The sequence below is a fragment of the Plectropomus leopardus genome, chromosome 8, assembly GCF_008729295.1.
Source record: "Plectropomus leopardus isolate mb chromosome 8, YSFRI_Pleo_2.0, whole genome shotgun sequence".
Taxonomy (NCBI): domain Eukaryota; kingdom Metazoa; phylum Chordata; class Actinopteri; order Perciformes; family Serranidae; genus Plectropomus; species Plectropomus leopardus.
Window position 1 is genome coordinate 14557858 of NC_056470.1, and position 16417 is coordinate 14574274.

Genomic DNA, 16417 nt, shown 5'->3' on the forward strand with positions numbered 1-16417 from the left:
TTTGCCTCAATCAACTAATTGAATGTGAAAGGCTGGCGGGCCTTGATGATATGAAGGACAACACGCAGAGCAGTGGCAGTTTTAAGAAAAGCCTTTGTGTTCGTTCATGTGACTGTAGCCGGTTGCTTCTCTCATTTCAGTTCACAAAGGAACTTTCAACTGAATCAGTTTATTGTGGCTAAAAACGTATATGTCAAAATGTAAATGTTTGAATAGTTTTTTTTGACATTGATGCAGTTTTTGTTGTTCCTTTTTAAAGTGTGCAATTTGTCGTTTTTATTAAAATCAAGTGAGCAAAGGATGAGTGGCCGTAGTTTTTTTCATATAATTTATGCATCATTTTTGAACTTTTGGTAATACATGTGTAAATCCCTTTTTCTTAACACATTTTTCATTCCCCTATTATTGTAATTACTCATACTAAAAGGCTTGTGACTTTCAATTCATTATAGTTTTGTTCATTTTGAAATTGGTGCATAATTATTTGGTAAAATAAAATTAGTTAAATTTGTCATTTTTTTATATTAAGAAAATTTATGTCAGCAAGAACAGCAAAATCAGTTACCAAAGTTTATACACAGTTTTATATTATATTATTGCATTTTAAACATTTCCTCACGTGTTTGGTTTGAATTTTTTAACAAAACTTTTCATATGTATCTCGCAACCAAAATACAACCACATTATTTAGCTCATTCCACAGGTCTAAAGTTGCATCGCTAGCACTCGTGTAAAGTAACGCTCATCCCCCACACTGAAGAGCACTGCTTGTCACAGAATGTCATCATTGACTGTAAAAGAAAAAAAAAGAAAAAGAAAAAGAAAAGCTTCGAATTACAGGAAAGAGGCACTGCATTAAAGAACAAAGGAGATCGATGGCAGTACATTAAATTTTATGCGAATGAAAAAAAAATCAACTAATTAAAATTGATTACTCCTGCTTTGTAAATGTGTTTCTGAATTAAATTATTGTATGAAAACATTTTGACCAATCGAGGAGCTGAGGAAGTATCCATTACTGGATTGCAGCTGAGAAGGGGCTGGAATGTTTTGTGGTGGCTAAGTAGTTTGTTGTGCTCCGCTGCGACTCCCCTCTTGCACCCCCACTGCTAAAGTGCCATGGGTTAATCTCTGATGACCCTCATCTCTCAGAGCAGCTCCAGACTTATGATTTGGGCCCTTTTACCTGAATTAAAAGGAATTTGTGGGCTATATAAGTATTTTCGTAAAAGTGAGGTGTCACTGACGGAGTCGCTGCTCTTTAGTCATCAGGGCTCTCGGGGCTCTCAGGGCCCCGCTGGGGCCATCCTTATCTAAACAGTCATCTGTCTCGCTAGTTTAGCAAGGGCAACCCCAGGCAGCACGACTGACAGTTACACATTAAGAAATGTCAGACTCCGCTTCATACCTTATCTCTCAAGCTAGTTTTGAATTGACTGGATGCACGTGTTTCTCTTCAGGTTGAGATCTCATGAGAGTAAAAGAAATGCGCCACTTTGTTGTTGCTTTATCTTATTTTTGAAACACTGTGCTGTGAGCATGAACTACTGTTTCTTCGTGCTGCACTAAAATGTCTTGTTATCAGATTTTGAAAAAGGCTGAAATATTATTTAAAAATAACAATTTTTAAAAACTAACACTTGCTGACCCCTTTTTTTTTTTTTAGTTTTTAGAATAATTACAACTTTAATTTACAATGTATCAGGAAGTAAAGCAAACGTATGACATTATCATGCATATCCTTAAGTCTAAATTCTTGCTTGTGTTGTACGTCGCTTTGGATAAAAGCGTCTGCTAAATGAAATTGTAGAAATTGTAGAATATTAAATCATAAAATGAATGGCTTCAGTTTTGAAATATAATTTTGCACTATAGTAAACCTTGCTTTTTATATCTTGAAAACAGAAGGGGGAATGAAAACGGCAGCTTTTCTTTTTTCCCTGATAGACCCAGTATAACTCCCAAGGCTGTATTTATCTGCACCGTTTTTACAGTTTGATGGTGTCCTCGCCGGATCAAATGTACTTTAGCCCCCAGTGTTTCTTACCGCTGAACCTACTCAACTTTTCCATGTTTGTGATGACAGAGCTCTGATAGGGAAATGCTGCTGAATGGAAAGTTTAGTCTGTACATGCAGTGGACTTGAAAAAAGCTCAATTTCCGTCCACCAACCCCCCTTTACAAAAATTGCATAATGCGCTTTTGATGTCATGATTGTAGCCTTGCCCATGGCTCTATCACTGACAGTGATACAGCGCTGTATGTTATTTTTAAACCTTTGCAAAGCAAATGTCAATGAAGTTTTCCATGACCCTTTTTCATCTGTGTTGACTCTGATGTTTAAATTTCACAGAAGTTACAATCATTCGATATAGACTGACCACAGACAGAGAAAAAAATAAGACATAAAACCAAACCAGTGTATTTACTCTTCTGTTAACCCAAATGTTTTAACACATATAACAGTAAGTTTAAACAAACTCGTACTACGTTAGAAGTAGGAGAAAAAAGCCCACGTTTCACCAAAACTCCTTCATCAGATTTGACCAAAGTTGAGTTTCGGTATTGGATTTTCATTTAATTTTCTTACATTTCAGCTTCTGTGAAAAGCTCTGGCCAATAGAGAAGAAGACACAAAGACACAAAAAGTTCCTTTTGTACAGTCATTGTCAGAGCGGTTCAGCTCCAGCAGAGCTGTTGAAGCTCCTGCAGTGTCTGAATGAGAGTAGATGTAGAGGTTAGCTAAATGGTCGGGTCTGTACCTCACTTCCTGATGTCTCTCAGGGTCAATAATTCCCTATTGCTGCTCCCATGAGGCCTTACTTCCTCTGCTAAAGGTCACATCAAGGCGGGAAAGATGTCACAATTAGAAGGGCATTTAAAGCTGCTCTTTTAAAAAGATTAAAAAGCACTGCTGGCCACATCAAGCAGTCAGGCGACTAAAGGAAACACAATAATTGCATTAAAACTTCATTCCTTTCTGGTAGGGCTCTGGTATCACAAAGGTATTGGGTTAAGTCATTTAAGACAGCTGCCCCTGATAGCAAATCATCCATGAAAGCACCAAATTAATATAGAGCTTCATTTTTCGCTGTCTCTCACTTTCTCTCGCTTTTGGTCCTCTGTGTTTGGGGGGGAAATTTGAGACCAGCCTAACACAATTTTTGTTCATGTCTGTCAGTCTGTTATTATATCAGGGGCACTTCTCCTCAAATGTACAGGCCGGGGCAATTTGGAATGAATTGATTCACACTGAGACTGAATCTTATACTTGCTAATGATTTCCTTTTAGCCCGTCCATTGCACCCCCACCCAACTTTTAGTTCCATCATGTCCTCTGATTGTCTTCATTGTTGCAGACATAATGTGCACATGCACCGTTTTGTGGAATAGATGACATACGGTGTTACGAAGTGCATGGGAATTTATTTTTCTGTAAAAACTTTAAAAGGAGATGTGACTTTTTTCCTTCTGATATGTGATAGATATGTGAAATATTAATCAAAATATCTCTAAATATCTAACATACATCATTAAACCAAATATTTGCTTTATTTTAACTTTCTACTACATAATTTCAGTTTTTGTTTCACTTCCTTAATAAATGCTTTTAGGCTGTTATTTGCCTTTTTGACAAAATGTGAAATCTGAAATGTCTGACTGATGTAACCATTTTTACTCTTAATTAAAAAAAGATTGAAAAAAATGTGTCGAGTTCAGTAGACTCAGAGCTCAACCACAAGCAGTGAACCTTTAAGAAAGGAAAGTCACAGTTGCAAACATTGCATTTTGACTTTATAACACTTTCAGTAATTGTTTGTTAACTGGTGGTTTGGGTTGGCCCAAATAATTCAGACTGAAAACTTGACTTGAATCATTTTTCGTGAGGCATCTTTTAAATATGTTGTGGTTTGAATGTTGTTTATTCAAAATACTGACATGTACTGTAACTTCACACACTGAAACCAGCCTTACGAAACAATGCGTACAGTGCATTGCTGTTTCTCTCAGATAGTCTGAATTACCCAGCTGCTAGGAACCTGCAACCTAATAATGCACGCCTACAAAATATCCATAGGTCTTACTGTATATTATAGTTAAGTGCTGGTACTAGTTAAAGCAAAAATATACAACTGGTTACACAGATTCTTTCAGGCGTCCAACCATGTGGTTCGAACATAATCAGATTTCATTCTCATTTCTTGCAATTTAAGGTATCACAATTGTAATTTTCAGACGAGTGCAGTGCAAAGTCTTGTCCAATTCAAACTCAATAACATTGCTGTAATCTTGTCCGTTCATCAACTTCACTCTCTTTAAGTGTGTTGGTTAATGTTATCTCTTCCTGTGATTGAGTTTTCGCCCTCTTTTTCGGCTTTACCTGACACTCTATTGGTTATCTGGTTTGTAAAGATTATTGCTCTTAACATGGAGCACTTTGGTGCATTAGCAATCAGAGCTTTACGAGAAGCTTTACAAAAGAGCCTAATTGCCAGTTTAACCAAAAATTATTCAATAGATTTCCAAAAGGAAGGACATTCACCATATTTGTATTTTATTTATTTACACTGCCGATCAAAATGTGCGTTGTACTGCTATCCATCTTAACCCCCTAAAAGCCCAGCCGTGTGCTACCCAACACTATAACTGGGATGATCCATAAGTCAATAACAAGACAAGACTGAAATCTGTGCAATGTGGTTATAATTGATTGAGATGTCTGGGTGGAACTTGTGCAAAGCATTTATGTCATCTGCTAAGAAGTGCACTTTTCCTCTCTCTGAAGATCTACCACTACAGTTTTAACCAAATGGACATTTGCCTCATTAGTTTGCCGCTGAGCTAGCTGTGGTCCTTACTAACATGTCATACTTATGCCTATTAACATTGACACACTTTTCCTGTCAATGTTGTGCTATTGAAATTTTAAGAGAATGTAAACAATATTTGCTCATTCAGCATATTCTTTCTCTATTAGGTCATTACCTCTCAAAGGGCCGACATCACTCCATTATTTACTGGAATAAATATTAGAATATTAGATTTCAGTGTGTTTATTATCTCTGGTTTCGGCGTTTACCACAAGTAGTCTCATTGGCTCACTTACTTGAACAGTAAGAGCGTTGCCAAGAGCAGGATGATTTCGTCTTGTTATCAAAGGGATATTTTCTCTGTGTTTTGACTATCTTTTGGCCCAGAACATCAGTTGGGGGTTCACCATGCAAATGGTTTAATCTGCTTGTCACAATGAAGGTTCCGGGTGACTGACTTTAATAAGCCTTCAGCATATAGAGATACAGGAAATTCCATACCCCTTGCGTAACCCATGTGTACATCAAGGTCACGGTAGTGTCACACTGAAATGGTAGATTAGTGTCTAAATAAATTGTGCCAGCACCTCTTGGGATGAATCTTGTACATTTTGATAATATTCACTGTTGAAGTTTTAATACTTCATTTATCTTAAAGTAAACATACAAAATATAATTCTGCAGTAAGCCTGTGGCAACTGCATGGTATTTTTATGTGTGTACCTAATTAGTATAAAAGTGTTATTAAGTTGCTCTTGAGCTTATTCAAAGTCCTCTAAAGACAAGTCCAATATATTTTCATGAGTCCGATAAAGTTGTCTGTGCCTTGATTCTCTACTGTACTGTGTGCTTGTCACAGAAATCTAGCTCTTTATGCAGCATCCCTGCCACACCTACCCCTCGGACAAGTTTAACTGCAATTCTTTTGGATTGAAACAGGTTCGTAGTATATGCAATGCATTATCCAAAACGAATTACCACTGGCAGGGCGCTCAATCACTTTGTATCTTTCAACACTAAGAGAAAAGAAGAGTAATCAAAACCTTTCAACCTATTAGAGGGATGACTTTTACAATTGAATCACGGGGACCACAGGTGCGATAATAAGTCATCTAAACCTCCCCCCCAGTGTGTTCCCCCTTTCTCTGTGTTCTTACATATTTATCTATTTTAGGAGGCGCCACTTCATGGCGCCCATTTCAAATTTATGTTTTAATGCCATTTGAGGAAGATTTTTTTTCTCTCTACCTCCGATTCTTGGAAATGCATACTGGGGTGGAAAATTAAGGTGCATCTCGAAGGAAAACATAATAGAATCGATGAACGCAGTGCACTTAAAACTACTGATGTTCTGATGCTATTTAACGTTCTAGTGCATTAACGTTTCAAGTCATTACAACATTCAGGCTGGGTGATTTGATCATGGCAGGTTTTTAACTGGAAGAATTACAGAAGTTTTCAGCCTAGGATTCTCAAGTTATTAGATACAAATGATCACCTCCGCATTAAGTATAGATTTTCTTCCACTGCGCACTTAAGAATGGAAGTTTGTCTTTAAGAGGGTAATAGCAAATTAAGCTCCATACTCCATTTGTCCAGCACTCTTGATGGGCTAATTTTATAACTGCTGATTTGGTCATTCCCCACATTTAGCTGGAAAGTGGTCAGGTGGTCTTTCTCCCCCCCGCTGCTGGGTGTGGGGGACTTGGAAGCAACTATCAGATGGAATCCATTTATGTTGTTTTTTTGTTTTTTTGGTCTTGATTCATAACGAACCTTTTTCTTAAAGGAGGACTAGACTGATGTTTGTACTTTTAAAAGCATCACTCTCCTTCAGACTTCCTCCTCAGACATTATCTCATTATGAAATTAAATTGCATTTGTCTCTTTGCAGATAACCACTGCTGTGAAATTTTTACAAAACCCAAAAGTGCGTCAGAGTCCCTTGGCCACCAGAAAAGCCTTCTTGAAGAAAAAAGGTGAGAGGCATTTGATTTATTTTGGATACAGTGCAGGGAGCCTGGAAAAATGCAATATGTATTTGTCAGAATATTGTATTTACATTATAATCCATATGCATTTGTGTACAAAACGTGGTTGGCCAGGGATGCACACACTGTCTTTTTTTGTGGTAAGATCAGTCTATAAGGGTCAAAGGTTGTGGCTGTAGCTCTTTGCCCTGGGGGTCTAACAGGGGTCGATTTAGCTTCAGAGTGCATGATTCAGGCCCTGTGAATAAATGACACACCAGTTGGGATGCTCCTTTGGGTTTAGGAAAATTAATATTGACAAACTCCCTCTGCATTTTCAATGGAATTATCAATATTGCCTTCCAGCATTTTAACCCTTTTACTTAATTTAACTGTTATCGTAAATTTGAAGCATGACACAGGGAGGTTTTCTAAGCAGGGATAGTGGAAATGTTTGCTGGCTCTTCAGTTTCTTTGCAATTCATTGAGATTATTTCTGACACATTGTTTGTGCAATAAAATCTGCAAAAAGCTTTATTACTCTGAACTCATTTAAGTTGGTTCAATATAAAGCGGCAGTGGAAATGTACAGTGTTATGCCATGTATTTCTTACACTCGGCCTATGGCTGAGCGATGACTATATGTGCAGAGGGAGCATGTGGCTTTACCTCAGATAATCTCTTTGTGGTGAGTATTTTTGTTGCAGTTTTTTGTAAAATATTTCTGTACTTGAGGGACTGTAGCTCTACAGTGCTGGGGGACTTTGCCTCCAGCATTAGAGTAGCCAAACACTGAAAAGTGAGCCTAAAAGCTCCATGACAGGGGAAGGTAACCTGAAACCAAATCCATGGTTGCCGGCTGCTACTACACACATCTCATGTGGCTCTAATGACTCTTGATATCTTTTGAAATTTCTTTGCCTTTGCGTCTCATTATTGACAACTAAGACATGTTCATAATCTACTGTTGGATATCTCAAATTTAATAAGTCCTCATCAATACCAAATGATGTCATACCATGCTACATTTTCTTCATCTTACTTTGTGCTTTGTTGTAAACTCCACAGAGCTCTGCTTTCCAAAATGGTTTGCTCTTACTGCACTTTAAGTCCATGAAATATGTATGACGCTTTAATGCAGATTTATTTTGGAAAGTCCGTTCCAGTGTAGATCTAAACAAGAACCCTCAATTTGCATAAGGACATTGATCTCAGGGAGAGAGAGAGGGTAAAGAATGAGAGAAAATAGAGCAATGAAACATTAAGCACTCTGCACTCTGCTTGGCTTGTAGGTTATAGTCATACAACAGTGAACCTGGAAACCCTGCACATTCTTACTTGAGCTTCCCTGAGTTGTTTCAGGAAAGTACTTCACAATAACCCTGTACTTCATTAAACCATTGTTTCTTTAGTTCTTCTAAACTAAATGTCTATATTACGGGAAATTATATCGGGAAGAGGCTCTTTGGACTTTGATAAAGTAATTATCCAACTGTGATTATCATTCAGTAAAAAACTAATTTTAACTGAAAGGAGTAAAAATCATGCGTTAAATTTAAGTTTTGAAATATAATCTATTGGCTGTATCTGGGATATCATGAAGAAGGCATGGAAGTGTAAGTGCAGTACCATTTATAACATTTGAAACTGACATATCTATTTTTGTGAATAAAGAGTTTAAATTGCTGGTGGGGGAAAAAAAATCAATGCAGCATAGTATTGTGATATTTTGTGTGGTAATATATCGATACACAGATGCCATCAATTTTTTTTAATACTAGAAATATACAAATTAAACTTTTGGTAGCTTAAAAGTTGATAAAGTTTTCTTTGGTGGGCACATAATTAACAGTTGAAAAAGGATACTAAAATTGCAATATATGCTATCAACGTTTAAGATCACAGTAATATTGCATTGTGACTAAAGTATCGTGATAATATGGTATTGTGGGGCCTCTGGTGTCTCCCACCCCTAATTTAAATGAGCCTCTAGACTTTTGCATACGCTCAGAGCCAGGCCAGTACTGTTTCTGTACCCAGCATGTATTGTCCTCTCAACCCTTCGACCTAGAAACTCAATCATCCTCCTCCTCCCGCAGTCACCACAGCAAATGTGTCAGTCTTAATTTCTAATACAGTTTAATGTCATATTTATGTAAATACTTCTGGATTTTACTCTATATTAACAGCCAGAAATGTCAAAGCACACATAAAATGAAACAATACCATCTCCCGGTAGAGTGGATTTTAAATTGGATTCCTCTTGCTGCCAGTACTTACGCTGGATAGCTGATGAAGGGGAAAATAGGGCCCACTTTGATTGCATGTTGCAGAATCTTTACACAATAATCTTGCTCCTGCATATTATTTCCCTGCCCTAATCTGCACTGAAGGATGCCTCTCTAGTTACATCTCCCTTTTTTCCAAAGAGATCCTAATAGTGTGGTTTATTTCAATATTCATTGAAAAATATAATTTTCTGTTTTCCTTCAACTGTCAATTTCAGGTTATGAATTGGCAATTATGCAGTCCAATATTTCTAGCTGCCCTTCTTGAGTCCTTGTTGAATAAACCGGCTGAAATATTGAAACTTTGTCACTTAGGTATAATATAAATCAAGATTTAAACTCAGAAATGTTTTTTTCTTTCCTTTGTAGAGGAGCTGGGAAATGAGTTGTGTTTAAACTGTCTTGCAGCCATCTTGAAGCAATTTTGCTTTACTTGTTCCTTGCCAAGATCAAGGAAATTTTATTGTGTTTGAGTGAAATATAATGTGCTCCAGTCTCATCTAGTGAATTGTGCCATCTATGTCCTCTACAATTAACACACGTAACAACTAAAGAGCGTTAGGGCACCATTTTGGCACCACCATTAAGCCCAATTAGCAGTTACACACATAATTACCAAAAAAAAAATCAAATTCTGAGGACAAAGTCAACAACATTTTCCAGCTTTCAGCATGTCACTTCGACCGTGGCTCCTAAACTGACATCACTCAGTCGCTCCCAGTGTGCAGTTTGTCTGGACAAGTAAAGCACAGAGAGTGCACATGCATTGTTGCGTTACAGGTAAATACAATATTAAATGCATTACAGGCACAGTACATTCGCTGTCAGTGAGACATAAATGATAGCTTGACTTATTTCTTTTTTATGCCGTCCCAATTGTTATTGGGCTGAATAAATAATGCTAATAGATTTCACCCTGAGTAGAGGGCCAGTGATCGAGGGTCACCGGGAACACAGGTAGGCTGTTGGTCTATTACCATACCTGGTTTGAAGGTAAGGGTAAGGATAAAGTTCATCATCCCAGATATTAATAGGATGCTGTTTGTAAGTGGGGTTATGTGACTCACCTCTCGGACAAAAATGACAATGACCAAGGCCTGCATAGAAGGTAAAGGGATTGATGTGGTTATAAATTACTCCACGGCGCCACCTAGCCTAGGCCTTGCCTACTTTGTCATCAGTACAAGGCGATAAAGCAGGGAAATGAGAGCAGAGTCCCCTTTTTTAATACATAAATGAATACTCTATGAGAGTGGTCATTATTTAGGGCACGCTATTTTCCAGCAGTTGTACTGAACCAAATGACATGTAGAATCTCCCTGGCCAGCGCAGCGTGAGAAGTTGCACTCGACTTCTTAATAACCCATTGACCTCCATCTATTTATGACCCCTGCCATGTCTTTTTTCTTTTTTCTTTTCTAAATACGATATTCAAAATGTAAGTAATTTTCACTCAAGGGCAACTTCATAATTCAGGCCTTGGGACAACTGAAAAAGGCATTCACCTTTTACCACCCAAAATATTTTAGTAAGCAATTTTTATAATTGGCTGTCCGGCCAAGGTGTTGACCCATAAAGTCCAGAAATGCCAGAATTGGAGAAATGGATTTAATGTAAGAGCCTTGCTGCCTCTTTGCCCTTTAAAAATACCTAGAGAATATGAGCCACTGAAAATAGAGCTGTAAATAACCCGACGAGCAATGGGTTTTCCTTTAAATAAATACCGATCAGGTTTATGTTGAAAGACAATAGAAAACGTAGCCCAGATATGCAGTTTACAGTATTTATAGCTGTAATATCGAGGTGCCAGCACCGTAATTTCATGCCCCAATGAGAATGGCAAGGTCAAAGCAAATGCTTTGGCTGAGCATCTGCTAATACGGTGACTCATAAACAGGCACTGCGTGTATCAGGTGCACCAAATAATACAGTATAATGAAATACAGAATAGCTTTCCATTATTGTTCTTTTTTATGGTGTCGTCATTAGGTGTAATTTATGTCTTAAAAAATTCATCTCCCCACAGGTCCATCTGAAATGGGGGTCCAGGGGTCATTCCACAGGTTTTGGAACCCATAATAAATTTCACAATCCCTTTTTTGTCTTTTCCTTTTATATGTAAAACTCACTTTCACCTTGTTCCCTTTTCTTTTGGATCTAAGGGCTCTTTCATTTGCTGTTGTCTTCCCCTCAACAATAAACAGATCAGAGCACACAACACAACTTAGCAAGCTGTAATTTGACTAGTAAACAGCTTTAGGAATTTCCATGTATTTTATTTTGATGCAAGGTACAAAACCTTTCATTTGCTGCATAAACAACATCAAAGATGCGAGCAGCCATTAAGATGTACATACATTAAGCTCGATAGCAGTCTAAATGTGGATTTTTTTTACATTTCAAGGTGAAAGGAAAAACCTGAAGCATGTTTTTTATTTCTTCTCATTCAGTGAAACTGAGATCTTTGCATGTCTCACTCAATAGTCTGCCACCATGTAGTCTGCTGTGGTCAGATGAATCAGGAGTCCAGGGACACATTATTGCTTATTTGACAGTGCAGTCTGACTGCACAAACTCAGCACATGGCGCTCACCACTTCCTGGCACTCAGGCCCTGCTGTAGACTACAGGCCGGCCAATATTTGCCTTCAATTATTCAACAATTTTCATGGCCATTTGAAGTCCTCGGAGCATTTAAATAGGTGACGGGAGGGACCTCCTCTTGGCATAAGCAGCGTGGTAGATTATCAAAGGGTTTCTTTATGCTTTTGGGCTGCTGATATACAGGGATAGGTTAAAGTTGGATTTCCAAATAAAGGTCCAATCTGCTATTCAGATTATTTAAATGAAGGACTCATTTTATAAAAAGATGTTACTTCTGATAGAGGGGTGTAGGGATGATGTTTATTTGTAGACCAACTTTAAAGTTAGCATCATCCTGGTTCCTTCGACAAAAGACAATGGGATTTTTCTTTTGGATTTTGCTGAAAAAAAGCTCTGTGTAAACAAAAGTTTAGTATTATTGGGCTTTATTCTATATATATACACTGTATATTTTTGTTCATTCAGATAATCCTCACAAATGAAAAAAAATGTAAATGCAATTGCCCGAAGTTCGAGGCTGACGGCTAAGGCTATAAAGAAACTATACCATGGTTACATGACTTGAACATCAACAAGGCTGTAAAGTCGTGTTTGACGTGATGACTCTGTATTCTCATATAACCAATTATTAGCAACTAGCTAATAACAACTAACAAATGCTTCAAAATGGTTATGGTGTAGAAAAAAACCCCATAGACTTTGACATAAGCGACAACCCTAGGGGCTGAAAAATGCATCCAACACAGAAATGCCAAAAACTGCAGTTCTTTGAGTGGCCACTTGAGGCTGGCACTAAAAGCGAGTAAATCCTCACCTTTTATCAAGACTTAAAATTACGCAAAATTAAGGGCGGCCACTTTGAGTGACAGGCTGTCTGCAACTAGTGTCTTCGGCTTCTCAGTCAGATTCACCCCGGGCCCCTCCACATCACCAGCCTTTCGCCCAAATATGGTCATTCCTGGTTAATAAAAAAAAAGATGGCAGCAGCCAAATTGCCAAACTGGAGGCTTCAAAAGGGGAAATCCGCAAACCAATGGGTGGCGATACTGTAGCTACGTCCATTATTTTTATATAGTCTATGTTTCGGGATGAGGGAAAGGGGAGTGCTAAAATCTCATTTCTGGTTTGAAGGAGTCATTCCTGCACTGCTCTATATCTTGTCTACCTTAGAAAATAGAATGTTCAGCTTTACATGTTTACAAAGTTTATATTTTTTATAATACGCTTGGGTGTTGCTATATGCTAATCTTGTGAAGACAACTCGGGTCAGTACCAGAAATATTAGGATCTGTCCAGTTGCTGTTAATGAAAACATAGTGCCATCTCTTGAAACACTGCAACTGAACCTTTTCCGATTGCTCAATTTCTCTCGAAGGATGGTGGAAGCTTATTCCTCGCTTGTGTAAATTCTCTAAATCCTGAGGGAATAGTTCAAGTAAAAGGCTCTCTTACAAAGAGGGCTTTCTGTCAATAAGCGAGTGAAATGACTAAAGGAAGTAATGGTAAGATATGAGTGATAGACATCCTGTTATACCACAGTGAGCGATTCACAACATAATAATATGAATGTTGCAGCTTTTTCATCATAAGGTAAACTGTGCTCATCATTGTCTAAGAACTACAGTACTTACCCATTTCAATAATTTGTCTTCAGCTTTCTCCTAATTGTTTTGCTATGAATTGGTTAATGTTGTTTTTGAATGTGGTTCATCAAAAGTTGTAATTATTTCCTTTGTTTAGACTAAGTCGCTCATTAAAAGATGAGACCCACAGCAATGGCAGCATATGGCGCCTGAAATAAAATCCTTTCTTGCCACAAAAGGAGATGTTCATATTAGATTTTTTTTCTCTCCTCCCTTCAGATTCTCCATCAGGGAGCCCTTTGCAATTTAATCATCACTAAAATCATTAAAAAGATCTGAAGATTAAATTATATTGGCATTTGCAAAATTATGTAATACATTTACATTACAATGAAGAAATTAAAATAATGCATTTTCGCTGTCTGGGGTGTGTGAAATCTCCACATGGGAAATATAACTGGAGAAGTGGACAGACTCTTATTTTCTTTGCCTTTGGTGGCAGTTAATAGGCTAGCAGAGTTTCAGATTTCATTGTGTGAACCTTTCCATTGATGGATGTCCCTGAAACAGAAGCTCTCAATGGAATTTCTGAATTATGAAATGAAAATGTATTTTTGAGAAGAGGGTAGGTAAAATTGAATAAAGATTTGTCATACTTTCTCTAAATTGTACGTAAAAGATTTGTGGGCAGCTTGGGAAGTATTTAAGCATACATTATGATAGCCAGGGAGCCATTTGGTGTTTTCCATTAACATGCAGTCACTAAATCCTCTCCAAATGTCTTAAAGGTGTGTGTCTTGATTCCAGGGCTGACGGATGAGGAGGTAGAGTTGGCCATCCAGCGCTCTGGGAGCACAGAAGAAATCCTGCCTCTGAGCCCTGTCGGGCCCCCCCATCCACTGCATGCAACTCAGCTGGCTCCTGCACCACACAGTGAGTGAACAAATCCTTTTCACCCCTTTGATACCTGGTGCATGTACATAATATTAATATATATTGCCACTGTTTCACCTAAAAGGATAGTCTAATTTAAAACTTAAAGGTCCAGTGTGTAGGATTTAGGATGATATATTGTCAGAAATGAAATATATAGTCCTGAGCACATAATTTGGCTCACAGTGAAAACCGCCTGAACGTCTGGATTGCATAAGATTTTTTTAATCACCTAGTCTGTTTGTTTTGGAGAGGAAGAGATTTACGCAGATAATTTAGCTCCTAGTCAAAACCTCCTGAAAAAATAAACGCTGAAGAAATTCTAACCAGGAGAAGTTTCAGCGGGTTGCGATCTGCAATCCTCACCACTAGATGTCACTTAAGTCCCTTAAATCTTACACAGTTATTTTAAATCCTGGTCAAGGTTTGCTTTTATAGAGACTCCCTTTGTTTTTATTAATATAAACCCCAATAAACAGGATTATCTGTAGCTCACCAAACACCAGGATCTTTACAAGTGTTACAGACGTGTATGCTGGACAGCATTTGCCTTGATTGTGCATTCAGATGCAGGGAATATGACATCACACAGCACAAGCTCATGCAGTCTCTTGCTATTCTGTTTCAAGGGGTTCAGCGCTGGCAAGACCCCACACCGCAACCTGTATCTTTATTACCTCAGGAGGTTATGAGTGCTGTCCACTGATTTACCAATGCAGAATGAAGTCCGCGTAATGCTTAACCCATATGACAATGATTCCAGATGTATTCCACCCTCATTTATTACCACACTGTCCTTGACTCCCCTGGCATCTCATGTTTTGTAATGAAAGTGATGTTGATGGGATGGCCATGTAGTTAGGGAGACTCGCGGCTCTCCGTCCATAGTGGGGGGTTTTATATCAAAACGGCTATAAGAGAGCTGCATAATGAGGTGAGAGCGGGGAGTCTTGTATGGGGGGTCATGCTGAAAAGAGGGGGCTACCTCCCTTTGATGTCCTTGTTATGGGGACGGTGCACGGGGACCCGCATCCATCTCTGTCGAAGTAATGGATACTCTGATCTCTATTTCCACGCGGTAGAAGGACAGGAAGGCCTCCACTGAACCCAATAAATTTGAGAGGAGATTGGAAAAACGGGGGATGGATACCACAGTTCCACAGCTTAAGTGACCAAATAAAAAAAGGAAGATGGCAGAGTGGAAGTGGTAGCGGAAAAGGGAGAGACAGAAAAAGAATGAAAGGTCCTAAAGGGGGGGGAAAGAGCAAGTGAAGACCCCTGGTGATGCAGTGAGGCTTGTTCAGGGTCAACCACCCATCCCAAGGACTCCAAGGCCTTTCAGAAGCACAGTATTCTGGGATAGGTGACAGTCTATCGCAGCTATAATGTTGATGAAGACCCAAATTTATGTGGTTACCATATGGATGCTGGTGAATGACTCAAAATTTTCGATGGGAAAGGTTACAGGTTCATCCCTGAATGCTGCGGCAGCAATGAAACGTGCCCTTGAGTAAGGAGAATAAAATAGCATTCACCTTGAAGATGTACCGTATAGTCCAATATGACAGCAGGTCTCTCATTTTATTTGCATGTCAAATCACACAAGTGGTAAGGCACAAGATCAATCTGGTTTACTTACTTCAAGACTGTAAACATGCACCACATAACCCATTAGGTGAAATCAGACCTGTAATAGAATATCAGTGGCATACTTTGGTGGCCTAGCCGCTAATAATTTCATATTCATTTGGGCCCCACCAGAGTAAATAAAAGACAAAACTCACACTGTATATTTCCTCCAGACCTGTTTGTTGTTTAGTGACATTTTCAGTTGAATGCCTTTCTTATGTGGGGAATTTCCACTTTGACAGACAGTTGGCCTACCCAGATGACAGCTTGCACAATGACACACTTTCACATTATCTGTCACTCAGCAAGGCAGTCAACTTCTAAACACACAAACACATGCGCGCGCACACACACACACATACACACACACACACACAATTACCTTTCTGTCCGTTTTAGTTGCCTAAAGGTTTATATGCAAACACTGAATTAGGCCCAACCCCTAAATTAAATGAAGACAATTGTGTCCTTTCTGCAGGACCTGGATAGAAAGTGTTTGTTTGCTTTATAGGCTTTACACTTCATGATTTAGTTTTGCATTAATAAATGGATAAATATATGAAATAATTGGAATGTCACACAGAGATAAATTATATTGCA

General features: G+C 38.4%; 1 protein-coding gene across 1 annotated transcript in view; it reads left to right on the plus strand.

The window, feature by feature from the left end:
* The window catches only part of pex14 (peroxisomal biogenesis factor 14), a 51175-nt gene that overhangs the window by 15002 nt on the left and 19756 nt on the right, over positions 1-16417 (plus strand). Inside the window, exons 3-4 of the mRNA XM_042492201.1 lie at positions 6706-6790; positions 14063-14188. Of these exons, the coding sequence (XP_042348135.1) occupies positions 6706-6790; positions 14063-14188 (211 nt within the window). The remainder of the gene's footprint in view (positions 1-6705; positions 6791-14062; positions 14189-16417) is intronic.